This window comes from Alligator mississippiensis, chromosome 8, assembly GCF_030867095.1.
Source record: "Alligator mississippiensis isolate rAllMis1 chromosome 8, rAllMis1, whole genome shotgun sequence".
Lineage (NCBI taxonomy): Eukaryota > Metazoa > Chordata > Crocodylia > Alligatoridae > Alligator > Alligator mississippiensis.
The window spans coordinates 64417760-64433025 of NC_081831.1; the positions used below are offsets into that span (position 1 = coordinate 64417760).

General features: G+C 44.0%; 1 protein-coding gene across 2 annotated transcripts in view; it reads left to right on the forward strand.

Moving 5' to 3' along the window:
- LOC102561001 (vascular endothelial growth factor receptor kdr-like) overlaps positions 1–15266 on the forward strand; it is a 175031-nt gene that overhangs the window by 135030 nt on the left and 24735 nt on the right. For both annotated transcript variants that reach the window (XM_014607206.3, XM_059732797.1), the window contains exons 20-24: positions 5252–5340; positions 6194–6359; positions 6802–6899; positions 7949–8071; positions 8175–8286. In XM_014607206.3, coding sequence (XP_014462692.2) covers positions 5252–5340; positions 6194–6359; positions 6802–6899; positions 7949–8071; positions 8175–8286 — 588 coding nt within the window. The remainder of the gene's footprint in view (positions 1–5251; positions 5341–6193; positions 6360–6801; positions 6900–7948; positions 8072–8174; positions 8287–15266) is intronic.

Sequence of the window (15266 nt, forward strand, 5' to 3'; positions counted from 1 at the left end):
CACAAAGCACTTGGCAAATTCACATGTACTGCTTGCTATTAACCGCTGTGCAAATTTGGCAGCTATGTTGGCCCTGCTATCATCAGCAGGAATCAGGAAAAGGGTGTTCTGGTCCAGAAACATGCCCATTTGGCCCAGGAGCAAACACAAGGGTCTCTCAATACCTGTAACAGTATTAGGGTTTGTGCTCTGTGGAGGTGAGGCACCCCTTGGTGTGTCATGACTGCACACATTTGATATTTCTGACTCTCCTTTCAGCAAAAGGCAGCACTGTAAAGAAATCAGCCAGCACCCTAAATATTACACAGAACACCATGCAGCTTCTCTATCAGCATAGGAATAGGACTTAGTCACCCTTTGAACATTTTCAAAGCTGCCACCTGATTCTTTATGCCCCAGAGTTGCCCAGGCACCTTAGTTCCCACAGCCACCTAAGCACTGGCCTACTAGTAATGATCTGCTAGAGCTTTACCTCAAGCCTGAGTCCCAGAGATCTCAAAGCAGGGCTGTCTAATGAGGTAGGGGAATGACTTCCTGGCCTGTGATGCCTCAGGTGTGTTCAGAGCACCTAACACCTTGTACCTGCACCAGAAGGTAAAGGCATAGTGGAACACCTACACAAAAGCCAGCTGTCGCACGAGGAAGCTTAGGGTGAGTGTAAAACAGCACAAGGAGGAGACGGAGAAAGAGTATCAGCCTCTAGGTCTGGGCTACCCAAGTGGCTGGTTGGGCTTGGGTGCCTAATGCCAGGAAAGCACTATGGATCCAGAGCAGTGGAAAGTACCACCTACCTCTGGCCTGTCAGCAGATCAGCTGCTTCAGTACTGCGGCTGTCTCCTTTCAACTTGCACCTGAAAGTACCTCTCTTAGGATCTGGAATCTGCCTGTGCATTTTGTAGGGAGGCTGGGCCCTCATTTGGGTCTGAAAATTCAACTGGGTGCCAGGGCATCTCTGAGTTAGGCAATGTAAAACCAAGGGTAGGGCAGTACCTCAGGCATTTGGGTATCTGGGCCAAAGTGAGCTCTCTAGGGCTGTAGACACACAGTCTGTGGCACAGCAGGGACTTGAACAAAGGACTCCAAAAACCTGGCACTCAAGTGATGTTCCCTGTCACAGAAACCTTGTTCCTTGTCTCATCATCCCATTTAAAACATCCTCGTCTCCCTTGCCCTGCAGTTAAAAGCATAATGGAATAATCTGTTTATCTGCTGTCTTTATGTTGAATCTTAAAAACAGTTAGGAGGGAGGATGGAGGAGGGCTGAGGGCAAAGAAACCAGGATAAATATTAAGGGGGGAGGCGGGAGAGACGGCAAGAGAGAGAGATGGTGCAGACATTTGTCATTCCCTGAGACATTAAAGCTATCATTTTCTCAAGGAACATGTAGTTGCCAAGTAAAAGGAGAAAGAAATTTTATTAAGGCAAATTTGTCAGAATGACAGGACATAAATTCTCCCCCAAATTAGACATTCTCAACTCCCAGGGGAGAGGTACAGATGTGGAATCTGCAGAATGCTGAGACGAGACTGGAAGCTGTGCAACAGCTACTAGTCTGATCCGCTCGCAGCCGCATTTGTATGGCTTTCTAGGGCAGTGGTGCTTAACCTTTTTTGTACCAGGACCCATTTGTAAACATTGATGGCCAGTCCCAACCCAGAACCCATCATCCCCAGGCCCCAGCCCCCCCAGTGTGTGGGGCAGGGGGTGGGTATGTAGGGTGGGGGGATTGGGGGTAATGAGAGGCTCCGAACAGCCCCTTGCAGACTGGAACTCTGCCAGCCTGCCAGGGAAAACCCACGGTTTCCCAAGTTTTTCTCCTTTAAAGGAGAATCCATTTTTAAAGTTTGTTGATCTTGCAGGATTGTTGGTTGTAGCCATGTTGGTCTAAGGACATAGGCAAGCAAGGTTCTTTGGGTAAATGAGATACCTTTTATTAGTTGGTCTGATAAAAGATATCACATCTACCCAAAAAGCCTTGATCCATTCTTAAAGTTTGTTCACAACCCTTTCATATATTCTTGTGACCCACTTCTGGGCTGCAATCCACAGGTTGGGAAATGTTGTTCTAGGGCTCAGAGGAATGGGCAAGGAGGAGGATGCCCTGTAATTGGGGAAGCAAGGTATCACCTCCTACCAGATAGCACTAAGAGCAGGGCCATCCCTGGTGTGGGGCAAATCAGGGGGACTGTCCCAGGCCCCGCACTTCGGGGGCCCCGCAGACAGTGCCATATAGGCCCACCGCCGCCAATGCTGGTGGCTTCTGCCGGTGGTCACCACCCCCACTGCCCTGCCACCACCATCAGCTTCTGCAGGCGGGTGCCACCCCCACCCCCTGGCCCCGCACAGGTTGATATGCCCTGGGCCCCACACACCTCTAGGGATGGCTGTCACTGAGAGAACTGGGAAATAGTACTGCATAGTACATCAGAGTGGTGACTTGCATGTGGATGCCCAGAACAGCCCAGAGCTACTTTAAGATCACTATCCCTTAACCAGGGCAAAAATATGGCCAGAACATTTGCACATGAAGGCCTAATCATGTAGCAAAGTCTGTCTGAATACATGTGCTCAGCTTTGCCTTTTGTGAGTGCCCATTGCTTGAATGTACACTTCTCTATGGCATTGGTTCTCAACCTTTTCAGACTCAAGGTACCGTCCACAACTTTTTATGAATTTAGTGGCACCTCATTTCAAAAACTAATTTCACTTGTTTTTTTAACTGGGGAAAATAGTTGAGCAATTCTTCTGTTGCAAAGAACTCAGAAAGACCACAGCAGGTCTCTTGACACTAGGGATTCCTATTTGAAATCTCTGGGCTTATCTTCTGAATCATGTGCAGGTGTTTGCATACTTGGTGGTGCTAATATTGCATGGTACCCTACAGCAACCTTAAAAGGATCTAATGGCACCCTAGGGTTGTGCAGTGCCCTGGTTAAGAATCACTGCTGGAGCCTACAGTTTCCTTCCCCATCTTACACCTCTCTGAACATCCTTCTGGGAGAAGAGGACTTTTGAGTTCTTCCTGATTAGTTACCCAAAGAAGTCACTGTTAAAGCCACTAGTGGGAAATAAGTTGTAGAACCCAGGTTTCCCAGAAGGCACTGCAGAACATTAGCTAAGTAGTCTCCAGCTAGGCTCTGATTTGTTTGCTTTTGAACAACGCTACAGGAGACTGAAGTAAGAAAGCGCAGAGCTCACAAACTAGACATTGGAATAAGACTTACCATTAAAATGTCATTTCTAAGCACAGCTCCTTGTTAAGTTTTATGCAGCCCATAATAGTATGTTGGATAATGACTGATATTAAGGATGCACATACATTATTTTAACAATATCTGCTTCTTGTAACATTGCTTTGGAACACCTTGTCACCGTGTCTGATGTTGGCAGCACTAATGCATACTATCCTGTGCTTTAAAATAAGGAAATAAAATATGAAGAGATTGGGTCTAGGAAACATTTCAGAAGCGTGAATAAAGCACTTAGGGGTACTTTAAAGTTGTGCTGGAATCTGCATTTCCTTGGAGAATCCACTAGACACATTTGACTTCAGTTTCTTCAGAAAATGTTCCATTTGATCTCTTCTTCGCACTGTCAGAAGCCAGTGCTAGTTTCAGGAAGTAACTTGGTGATGTGGAGGATTGGTGGTAGAGATAACGTGATGATATGCATAAAAATAATAGGAACTAGTGACAGGATCAGAGGGGAACTCAGTATCTCTCTATCCTCCCATCTTGCAGGCTCCCTAGCAGCTTGCCTAGCTCTAAGTGGCTTGCTGCTGTATGCTGGTTCCCGTTTCAGCCCCTACACAGGTTGACAGCCCAGCACCTCCTTTAGATAGGCTGAAGCAGGGGTATTGGGTGCCACAGCAGATCAGTTGTCACCTTCACCTCAGGGAGCTCTATACTGAGTACTGTTGAACCGTGAGCTTGTGTTTCAGAGTTGCTGAACATCTCTGACCACAACTGTAGTCGGTGGGCACTGCAGGTATTGAGCAGACCTGTTGCGCATGCTATATCCATAGTTGGACTTCAAGATCCTTAGAATGAACTGGGGTTACAGAAATATATGGTGTTATTATAGGTCAGTAAATAAGACTCTTCTTCCCTTTTGCCTGTGATGGCCACTTTCAAGTGCTCATTTCCATCCACTTTGTTATTTTGAGCCAGGACACAGCAAGCAAATACAAACTCTCTTCCCTCCTTTGCTTCCCCTACTTCCAGCCCTGTGTTTACAAAATTATTTATGTCAGACTGAGTCGAATGGGCAGACCACAGCACAAGCCTGGGTGTTTGTTTCTGACATGAAGATAAGAGTTTGTTGCTTAGGATTTCCCTTTGTTGAATGGCCTGGTTCAGCTCTTGGCATTTTTCCTTTGAAGTTAGAGCTCACGAGTCTGAATTTGAAGTTTCCAGACAGGACAGGGTTTATAGACATAAAAGGCTGACCACTTTGGATGGGTAATAATAGGTGTTTACATGCATTCTAGAACTATGACTTCACCTTCTTCTACATCTGAGACATTTTATATGCTGCTTTCTAAAATCTGGTGATGGTACAGTGCAGGCTAATGGCCCAGAGTGCAGTTTTGTCACGCTGCACCTTGAGATCCAAAAACATTTCCAAATACGTCCAAAAAAATCACCCGTGGTTATGAAAAAGCATCTCTGTGGAACAGAACAAAATGCTGCAGAGGAACAAGAAAGGAAGGAACTGACATGTCCCTTTATGATTTCAAAACTCTTAGACCAAATGTTTTTGAAGACTTTGAGATCCAGCTGACTGTTTGTTACCTCCGCTGGCATGAAGCCCTGAATTACACAAACAGACTTACAAACAGACTGGAGAAGCTAGGGAGTTGCTCAATAAAATGGATCCATGCAGATATAAAAGGATTACTAGCACGGGGGATGATATGGTCTCTTTTGTCATCTTGGACTTTCCTTTTTTTGGAAAAAAGGAATCAATTCCTAATAACTGAGGAAGCTTAGGAGCCAAGACTCCTAGGTTCAAGTGCCAACTTCCTACCTCTGCTACAGATTTGTTGTGTGTGCTTCACCTCTCTATTCCCCAGTTTCATCATCTGTATCAGGGAAATGCCATTTACATATTTCACAGCAGGAATTGTGAAGCTGAACTGATGTTAAGCACTTTGCCCTGCTCTAAAGCCTTTCTGCTGCAGGAACTCTGCACTGTACAGTGTTGCACTTTTACATGTCTGAAGACTCCTTTGGTTTCATTCTCTTTGCAGGTCCATTGATGGTTATAGTTGAATATTGCAAGTATGGAAATCTGTCCAATTACTTAAGAGGCAAACGTGGGGATTTCATTGCATGCAAGGTAAAGCAACTAGATTTTCATGAAGTTACGAGATAGCTAATTCATGATCATATGACTGCAGCTACTTACAATTAGGTTTTGTTCTGTACTTGCTACAGGGGGTCTCAGTTTTATCTGAGCTCCCAACTTCTTCTTCCATCCAATTCCAACCTGTCCAGGGTGGAAGGGGGGAGAATAGACCCTTTTCTCTGAAGGATCCTATTCTAGTTCCCTCCTTTCATTCACCTCCAACCTCTACTGTGTAATCCATTACAAATGCTCATGTAAACTTCGAGGGCTGAAATGGGACACATTAGGGTGCTACCTTGCCACCACCAGGCACAAAGGAGGAAAAAAGAACAGTGAACAACTGGTCAAAACCACTGTGAAAGGAGATACGAAGCCAGCCATCTCTACCAAAGGACAAAGCACAGCAGATAGCACCTTTGGGAGCCCAAAGTTTCTAAAACTTAGAGACCACTGATTTAGATCCTACCAGGAATCTGGATCCTTCCCAGGTACCACACAATTCACTGCATGTGGGTTTTCCAGACAACTCTAACAAGTGTTGTCTCATCTGCTCTGCATCTACAATAAAACACAGGTGGTGCCTTTGTGAGAGGAGGGGATTTTCCCCATTACCTTCCCCTGAGATTCCTCTCTCACTCTTATTTTTCATGGGCTCCAGTGACTGGTTGTGGCTTCCTTTCCTAGATGTGGCTGCACTTCAGTGCTCTTGCAAAATCCTTGTTATGATGACCCCATCGCAAGATCCTTTTCCAAATTCCAGCATGTCATTCCATTAAATACCCATGAGTGCTCAGGCATTGTGTTACCCAAAAATCATTTCTTATTCTCTTCTTGAAATTTTTAGTCCCAGGAAAACTCTGACCAAGGAGAGAAGAGTCTGGATGAGTCCAACAGTGATTTAACAGAGCTGATCAAGAGACGCCTTGAGAGTGTAGCCAGCACAGGAAGCTCTGCTAGCTCAGGGTTCATTGAAGACAAGAGTTACAGTGACTCTGAGGAGGATGAAGAGGGTAATTGAAACTCATTACTCCCATGTCCTTTCTTACAGATTTCTGTTGTTTCTGACTGTTTCTGCAAGGCACACCTGTTTTAGAGAGAAGCCTTGCTTTAGTTGTGGGTGGGTCCTGTAAGTCAGAGCTGATTCCTTTTTTTTTATGTGTACCCCTACCCTTAGACTCAGTAGAGTAGAACTGCGGTAGCATGCATTCAGACCATCTGCTTCTTCCATGTAGGAGGGATATTAGCAATATTGTGGCAGAATGTTTTTATGGCCAAGCTGTCCTTCCAGAAAGTGATCTTCACACAGCTGAGTTAAAAAGGGCACCCATACTTTTCTCCCCAAATGTCACTTTTATAGGGTCTCCAGAACTGGGACATATGGTTTACACAAGAGCTTTCCAAAGCAACTGACCTGCATCCTCTAGGTTTTGACATTTCTGTGGTTTCTTCTAGATACTGAGGATCTGTACAAGCGACCTCTGACCTTGGAGGATCTGATTTGCTATAGTTTCCAAGTGGCAAAAGGCATGGAATTCCTGGCCTCCCGAAAAGTAAGCTTTCCTTCTGCTCCATCCTTCTTCTTTTTGCCTTTGTGGTTCATTCATTAAGACTTTAGGACTAAGTTTCTTTCATAGCATGGAGATGAAGGAATTGGAACATACTATTAAGCCTGATTTCTCCTCTCACTTTCTCTTATCTTGCATTATTGTACCTCCACCAACTTTTCTGGCTGATCTGAATAAATTAGTAATATTGATAGGCCTACAAAGAGAGTTCCCATCTGGTGCATAGTTGGATAGACAGCATTTGTGACCTGGGGCCTTAGCTGGAAGGAGAGGGGAAAAAAGAAGGCATCATCCACATTTAAGATGAAGAAATCTGTCCTGGGGAGAGAGAGGAAGACAAAGTGGAGGGAGGTTGGGGCAGGGAAAAGAGAAGAAAAGAGAGAGAGAGAGAGCTTCTGCATGAAGAAAGGGATTTCTGAAAGTTTAATGGGAGTGTATATGTTTATAAGTGTGTAAGTTTAACTTGCCAGTACTTACTTGTTGGTGACTGACAGCCAAATGAATGCCTTATTGTCGTGCCACTGCGTTTATGTCCATAGTCTGTAGGAAACATTTTTAAAGACGGTAAAATAGGATGCAGGTGCAAAACTATCTACAGACTTGTTGGCTTGTATGTATGCATGTGGTTACTAAAACACCACATTCAGACATTGAATTTTGTGCACAGCTTTGTCTATGTGCAATTGTCCAACTTCACATACACACGTGGTAATTGCATTTGCAAATGTAGCTGCATTGGCTTTTGGCCCATAAGATTTAACAATTAACTGGGGAGCTACAATTCTATTCAGATCCTAGCTGTTTGAGTAGGAGTGTGAGAAATGACAGTGCTTCTCAGTTTTTCCCCCCTCTGATGAGTTCTTTTCCTCTGTATCACAAACCAGTATATTTATGGTAGGTTCCCACACACATCTTCCCTCTCCAGCCTGGTCATTTTTCTTTCAGTTTTCAAAGAGGCCCAGTGCTTTTCATGTCAGTAACAGCCTGTTGTCCAAGCAAGCCCTGTGATCTCACTTGTTCTCATTTCTTCATAGTGCATTCATCGGGACTTGGCAGCAAGGAACATCCTTTTGTCTGAAAACAATGTAGTTAAGATCTGTGACTTTGGCCTAGCACGGGACATTTACAAAGATCCTGACTACGTCCGGAAAGGAGATGTAAGTGAAGGGGGCTTGAAGGGCCAAGCTAGAACTCTACTCCCCCAAAGGACTGGGCAGATTAATAACAATGATTCTGGCTATGTGTCTTTTTCATTCCTAGGCAAGACTTCCTCTTAAATGGATGGCTCCAGAAGCTATTTTTGATAAGATTTATACAACCCAGAGTGACGTATGGTCTTTTGGAGTGTTACTGTGGGAAATATTCTCACTAGGTAAGATTACAACTATTTTTTCATATATATAGAACAGTTGTTGCACACAGAGTTTTAACAGAAAAGCAAAGGGCACTGAGGCACACTCTGATTTCAGTTATGGTGAGATCTCTGGCATAAGCCAGATGTAAATCAGAAATAATTCAATCAAAGCCAACAGTGGCTCTGATTGGCAAAATTTGACCTATAATAGATATTAAAAAAAATTAAAAGATCTTGGATTTGAAATTTGTAATAATTGAAACCAGAAGAGCAGGCAGCAAATATAAACCACTACTGCCCTGGACTGAAATGTTTTTAAAGTGGTTGAAGGTTCCCTTTCAAACACTATGTTTTCACAAGAAGTCTCTGCCTTCAAATCAGAAACCACACCACTTATAGGTTGCAGAGAATTATACCATTGTTGACACAGTGGTCTGGTATTGCTAGTGGAAGTCCATAAACCACAAAGGAGTCTGTGGGCATGAGTTAACAATTGTAATGGCTGGATTTTACCTTTGGCTTGGTTATGCCTTTCCATGCAATGCTAGTAAGAAAAAAAAAGGCCATGATGCCACATGTTGGATGCAGGCATTATAGTGCTGACGTGAGAACCAGTGTTTGTTCTACGTGCAAGTCATTCTGGTAGCAATGCATAGGTTGCATCTTCCTATGGCTGCACTGTTTTCGAGCCACAGCTTGTGTTGAATAAGGACATTAGTTCTTGAGTTGCTTCATCCTGTAGTTAGAGGGCGCAAGACTTCTTTGAAAGCTTAATCCATTTTGATAATCCAATGGATGATCCTTTCTTAATCCAATAGATAAAATCTCTGAACTCAAACAAGCAATCTCACGTCTAGGCAGTGATATCCAGCTGTTCAATCAACTCTCCCCTCCACCCCCCTACGGAGTGGCATATTCTTTTTCCTCAAAGAGTATAGGGATTGCTAGTGAGTGGTTTCCTCATAAACATTTTAAGGGCAAACAACTAGCCCATGCATTTATGCTTCTGGGTTCTGAACAGCCCTGTGTGATCCTCCAAATACTCTGGTTTACGGAGACAATTATGTGACTAAGGTGTCCAGCCCAGAATGGTGCAGACTGCAGGATTTGCCAAAGTCTGTGGTTAATCTAATTATGCAAATTATAGGGTGGGGGTAGAGAAATCAGAACCTGATTTGAATTGCTTCAGATCTCAGGGTTGCTTGGCAATCCAAAAGCCTTCGGTTTGGGTTCATCTCGAGTTTATCCCTGCTACACCGAAGAGAGACTTTATGGTACAACACAGGACAGGGAATCACGGCTTTCTCCAGTTCTGCTATTTATCTGGCCTTAGATCCACGTATCTATTTACACTGATGAGATTCTAGTGTAACATGTACATGGCTGCCAAAGGGCTTCACAGTACTGGGGGATGCCCTTGGGTTCAGACACTCTGGAAATGTGGAACAAGACGAAAGCTAGAATTCAGAACTTCTAGCCCCAAAAGCTTCAGCAGTGGCCCCATGCCAGCATATCATTAAGGGAAGTATATTGGCATGCGGAGAGGTATTTAATGGGACAGCCCCTCTGTGGGAGTGTCTGCAAGGAACCAGTGAACTGAACATGGGTAGATAGCAATGCTTCAGGAAGCAAAAGTGTTGCTGTGTGGGGAAATAACTAGCCACTCCCCAAAGGCTGAGTGGTGCTCAACCAGCATGAAATTCTAAGAACTTGGCCTTTTAATACTGAAGGTGCCAAATAAAGGTTAAAAGATTAAGATGAAATTCAGTGGGTATATATTTTAGTTATTTTGTTTTATTTCTCTGGATCTTTTTTTTAAATCATTTTAAGTTACTTTCTGATTTTTATTTTTTTATTTTGAATGCCCCCTTTTATTAATGAAACTACTTAATTGGGAAACGAGACCGTCTTTTCTGAGCTCAGAGGAATCCACTAAATTTCTGCAAGGTTCACCATGCAGAGAGTTTCCTCTGCCCTTGTTATGATGTAGATCACAAACCACTTTTTTCAATCCATGGCACTGATTCAAAAACCAGTCATTTTCCCTAAGAGGGTTTTTCATAAGGATCATCCAGGCATGTCTGTGGTTTGGCACCACTCATATCTGCAGTTCACATGATAAATATTTAATTAAGGATTTGTGTCACTGATTGAACTTCTTATATAAAAGTTTTACAGATCATTGAGAGTCGGAGTACGGAAAGTTATTTGTCTTTGCTACAGGGTATGTTTTGGCTCTGTTCCACAATCACTGCTTTTACTGGGTCCCAAAGATGAAGTACCTTTAGAAAAGGAAGAGAGATTGACTAGAAAAATGCACAGTTTGGTTTGGACGTGGGTCCTGTGAGGGCCAAAAGTTGAATCGGGAAAGGGAGCACTACAAGCTTCCTCTGAAAGCTTTTGGCAGACCGGACCAATGCTGCTGATGAACAGGGAAACCTGGACAGTAGGGACTGCTAATCTTGATTTTGTGGTTGGTTTTGCATTGGGCTTTGCTACTAATTATGTAAATGGGGTCAATGCATTTGGTGGGACAGAAAGCGAGGAATTTTAAATGCATTTTGAAATCAATTACATGGCACATTACAGAATGTCAGTCTCTCCTGGAATTTAAGTTTGCAGTGGTTCGAAAGGCAATCAAAGGTAATTATGTAAACAATCAGTGCTTGGTAGCGTAACATCAGCATCGTATTATCCCAGTAGAATAAAAGTGAGATCAAAAAAAGTTATTTAATATCCAGCACATGCCACATCTTTGAGCATTTTGCAGGAGAATTCCTCTAAAGAAAATGTCATGTATTGACCTTTCTTAGGCATTTGAACCCACTTTTCTCTCAGTCTGTCTGAAGGGCAAAAATCCAAAATTCATTATGCAGGTGCCACAGTTTAGATGATCTACAGTGGTGCGGAGGGGGCTTTAACACCTTCCATTTGAGATCTGAGCTGAGGTTAGCAGTGGGCAAAGTACTGAGTGCCAAAAAATTTGCAGTCAAGAATCAAATCTCTCTGCCTTCCCTCTACTCTCCTTCTCACCAGTGTATTGCAGCAGGGTCTCAAGGATAGCAGCCTCTCAAATGCTGAGGGCTTAGGTACATACTATAAGCAAGTGGAGCAAGCTCAAATTTCCAACCCAACTATCTGCCACATACCATGCTCTTCACATTAATGTATGTCAATCAGCACTAGAAAATGCTGCCAAATAATCTAAGATACTTTGAGTTAAGTGTCTCCAGCCATCACTTTCCAGGCTATGACTCTAGTACTTAACTGAAGCCTAGGTTTTAATATCAAACTCAGCTGTGGAAGGCAGGAACATGAACAACCAGCACAATTCAGCAAGGCAGATCTTAGTAGGGAGAGACTGAACGGTATAGAACAGCCAGAGTAACCCTTCAGTTATCCTGCTCAGCTTCTCCACATGGAGATCTATTGGCATCATAGTCTTCTGCTGGTGACACCACAGACACAGAAATCATTTGGCAAAGAACTGGAAATGTTAGGCAGTCTGCATTAATACAGGACAGATACTGGCCAGGTAAGCATTAACTGTCCCAAGTCATGAGCTTCTACCCACATCTGCTGGCAACTTAATAGATATAGGAGGCTGGATGCGATCACTGGGGAATCAATGGATCCAATCAGTTCTGCCCACGGTGCAAATTACAGGGGAGCTTGTGGGGGCGGGGGGCTCAGCCTGCCCATAAGAAACAAGAGCCCCCCTGTAAGATTTGAAAATCATAACCTGGGGAGTCTCTGATTTTATTAGGACATTGTGAAGGGCAGCCCAATTTTTTTTGCAGACTTCCCCCTCCCCCAAAAGTCAAAGTGTAAGAGGAGGTCAACACTATATACCTAGACTTCCAAAAGGCTTTTGATCTAGTATCCCACAATATCCTTGTGGAAAAATTGGAAGATTATGGGCTTAACTGCTGAACAGTTCACTGGGTGGAAAACTGGCTGCGGGATAGGAGCCAGAGAGTTCTCATGAATGGATCTGTGTCATCCTGGCGAGAAGTGGCCAATGGTGTCCCTCTGGGGTGTGTGCTTGGTCCAGTGCTTTTCAATATCTTTATCAATGATTTGGATGTAGGGGTGAAAAGGTCTCTGGCCAAGTTTGTGGACGACACCAAGTTATGTGGGAGCGTGGCCGTGCCAGAAGATAGGTTGCAGATACAAGCAGACCTGGACAGGCTGGAGAGTTGGATGTACCGGACCCAGATGAAGTTCAACACTCAGAAGTGTAAGGTGCTCCATCTGGGGGCAAACAATCCCCGACATACCTACAGGCGTGGTGGCAACAATCTGACTTGCACCACAGCTGAAAGGGACCTTGGGTAGTGATCAACCATCGCATGAACATGAGCTGGCAGCGCAATGCTGTGGCCAGCAGGGCAAACAACATGCTGACATGCATTAACCGTTGCATCTCATACAAAACTAAAGAAGTGATACTCCCACTGTGCTCCACACTGGTGAGGCCACAGCTGGAGTACTACATCCAGTTCTGGGTGCCGCACTTCAACAAGGATGTAGAAAAACTCAAGAGGGTCCTGAGAAGAGCCACCTATATGATGAGAGACTTGCAAGGCAAGCCAGACGAGGAAAGGCTTGGGTCTCTTCAGCCTAAAAAAGAGAAGGCTGAGAGGGGACTTGGTAGCAGCTTACCACTACATCAAGGGCTTGGCGAACAATTGTTCACCAGGGCACCCTTGAGGAAAACCAGGAGTAATGGCCACAAACTCCTGGAAAACTGTTTCAGGCTTAAGCCTAGGAAAAACTTCTTCACAGTCAGGGTGTCTAGACTGTGAAATAAGCTCTACAAGGTCCCTTCCAGCCCCTAACAATCTATGAATCTATCATTCAAATCCTGGTTCTGCCCTGGAGAAAGCAGCAGGCTTTCTTTGTAACGACAGATACATTCAGAAAGAGTGGTGCCTTTGAAATTCAAAGTTCAGCAAACTGACCTGTCCAGGTGTGCCTTCATCGAATACCTCCAGGAGAAGCTGGAGATAAGCCTCCTGGGTTCTGTTCCCAACTCTGGGACTTACTCACTGTGCGACTTTGGGGAAGCCTGTTCATTTCTCTGTGCCTCCATTTATTCATTTGTAAACAGGTTATAATAAGGCTTATCTATTTCAAAAGGACTTTATGAACTGAGTGAGTCAATTCATGAAAGCCTGTAAAGACTACATGGATCTGAGCCTCTGACTGCCTTCTGAGCCTATTTGCTGAACTGACATACCCCTTTAGCAAACAGTTAGGATTCCTACATCCCAGGCTAGGATTTGGGGGGATCAAGTAGCAAAACCCATGCAACTCAATGATTTGAGGAACTCTCAGTGCTTGGTGCCCTCTTCATTTCTTTTGTATGACTGTTTCTGCAGGGCCTGTTTTGCCCTTAAATGCAGAGCACATAATGGCAATCCTGATCTGGAGAGCAGGAAATCAGACAGAAATGTTATAGAAAGTAAATAAACTATATACAGATTCCTCAAGAGTTGGACCCAGATTTGGATTCCATTAAATCTCCTTTGTTAAGACTAGATTAGATGTTCTTCCAAACTCATCATTCAGCCTCAGGGATGCCAAATTGTGAAAGGAAAGAGCTGTGTATTATAGTCTTTGCTGGAGAGGAGGGAACCCAGAGGTGCCAGAGGAGCAGGAATTTCTGTCATTTTTTGCAGTAAAAAGATAAACACAAGCTCTCACTCACTTATGCTTTTCTCCCTTGCTCCAACTGGAGGAATACCAGAGAGGCCCCTGAAGAAGCCTGGGTTGTAGAAACTGATATCCTGAAAGGCTCTTAGCTTCTGCTCCCCTATGAGTTTGTCTTCACTGCCTTGTTGTAAGGTGCAACACAAGTTCTGCTCCTCACTCGATTCCCATCCACACAGACCTCCAGTCTGAGTCAAATCATGCCTGGCCAGCTGGCCAAAGTGGGTGGGCTGAAGCCTGAGGCCTGCTGACTTGGAAGCTAGGAATGTCGTGGGTATGCAGTGGCTCAAGTTACCACAACTCATCAGATGCTAAGCAGTAACTCATCAGATGCTAAGCAGTGTGTGAGGTTTACCATATAGCTCTGGGCAGCTCAAACATTGATTCAGTATTCATTAAAGCCTATAAAAACTATATGGCTGTCAAGCTAGCTTGGGAAGACCTGGTGTTCTAACTCCGGATAACTGTTGCAGTGCAGACAAGCAGTTCCTTTGCCTTTGCTCCAAAACGTAGACTATATTATCTACACAACAGTCAGGGGAGTGACTGTAGCTTGTGTATTGGTAGAACTGGAGTGAGGTTGTAGCTGTGATGGTCCAGGGATTGTGTGAGAGGCAAGGATCTTTGTGGATGACATCTTTTATGGGACCAACTTCATGGTTAGGATAGAAAAGCTTTCAAATGAAAGGCATTCTTCATTAGATGCCTTGTATTTGACAGCTTGTCTATCTTTATCCCACCATGCAGTTGGTACAATAAAAGATATCACCCACAAAGATCTTTCTCTGTAGGTTGTATAGACAGACTTGAGCAAGCTTTAAACTAGCTAGCTTTGGTATCGATAGCATGGCAGCATGGAGGTTAGTGCAGTCTACAAAATCCAAGAATCTGGGTAAATCTGGAGCAGTTTGCCTGTCCTGAACTCCAAGCTGCTGATTTCTACACTACTGGTTTAAAGCTAGCCTAAGTTCATCTATGTAGGCCATAGCGATACCTTTGACTGTAGTGTGAAAATATCCTTAGTTTCACCCATCTGGGCTGGATCTGTAATAATGAAAGAGGGATCCTCTTAGAGCCACAGACCCACTTGAAAATAAGCAGGCACAAACTGACTTCAGTAGGAGTAAAACCTACTTATTTTCAATCCTCTTCTCTTTTAAAAGCCTCAAAACCTTTGTACAAACTCTCTATTCCCCCTGGTCTTGTGCTGTAATAAAAGTGGCAAATGCTACATAACATGGCTAGAGATCTCCAACTTGACTGCATATCCAATTATATAAAAT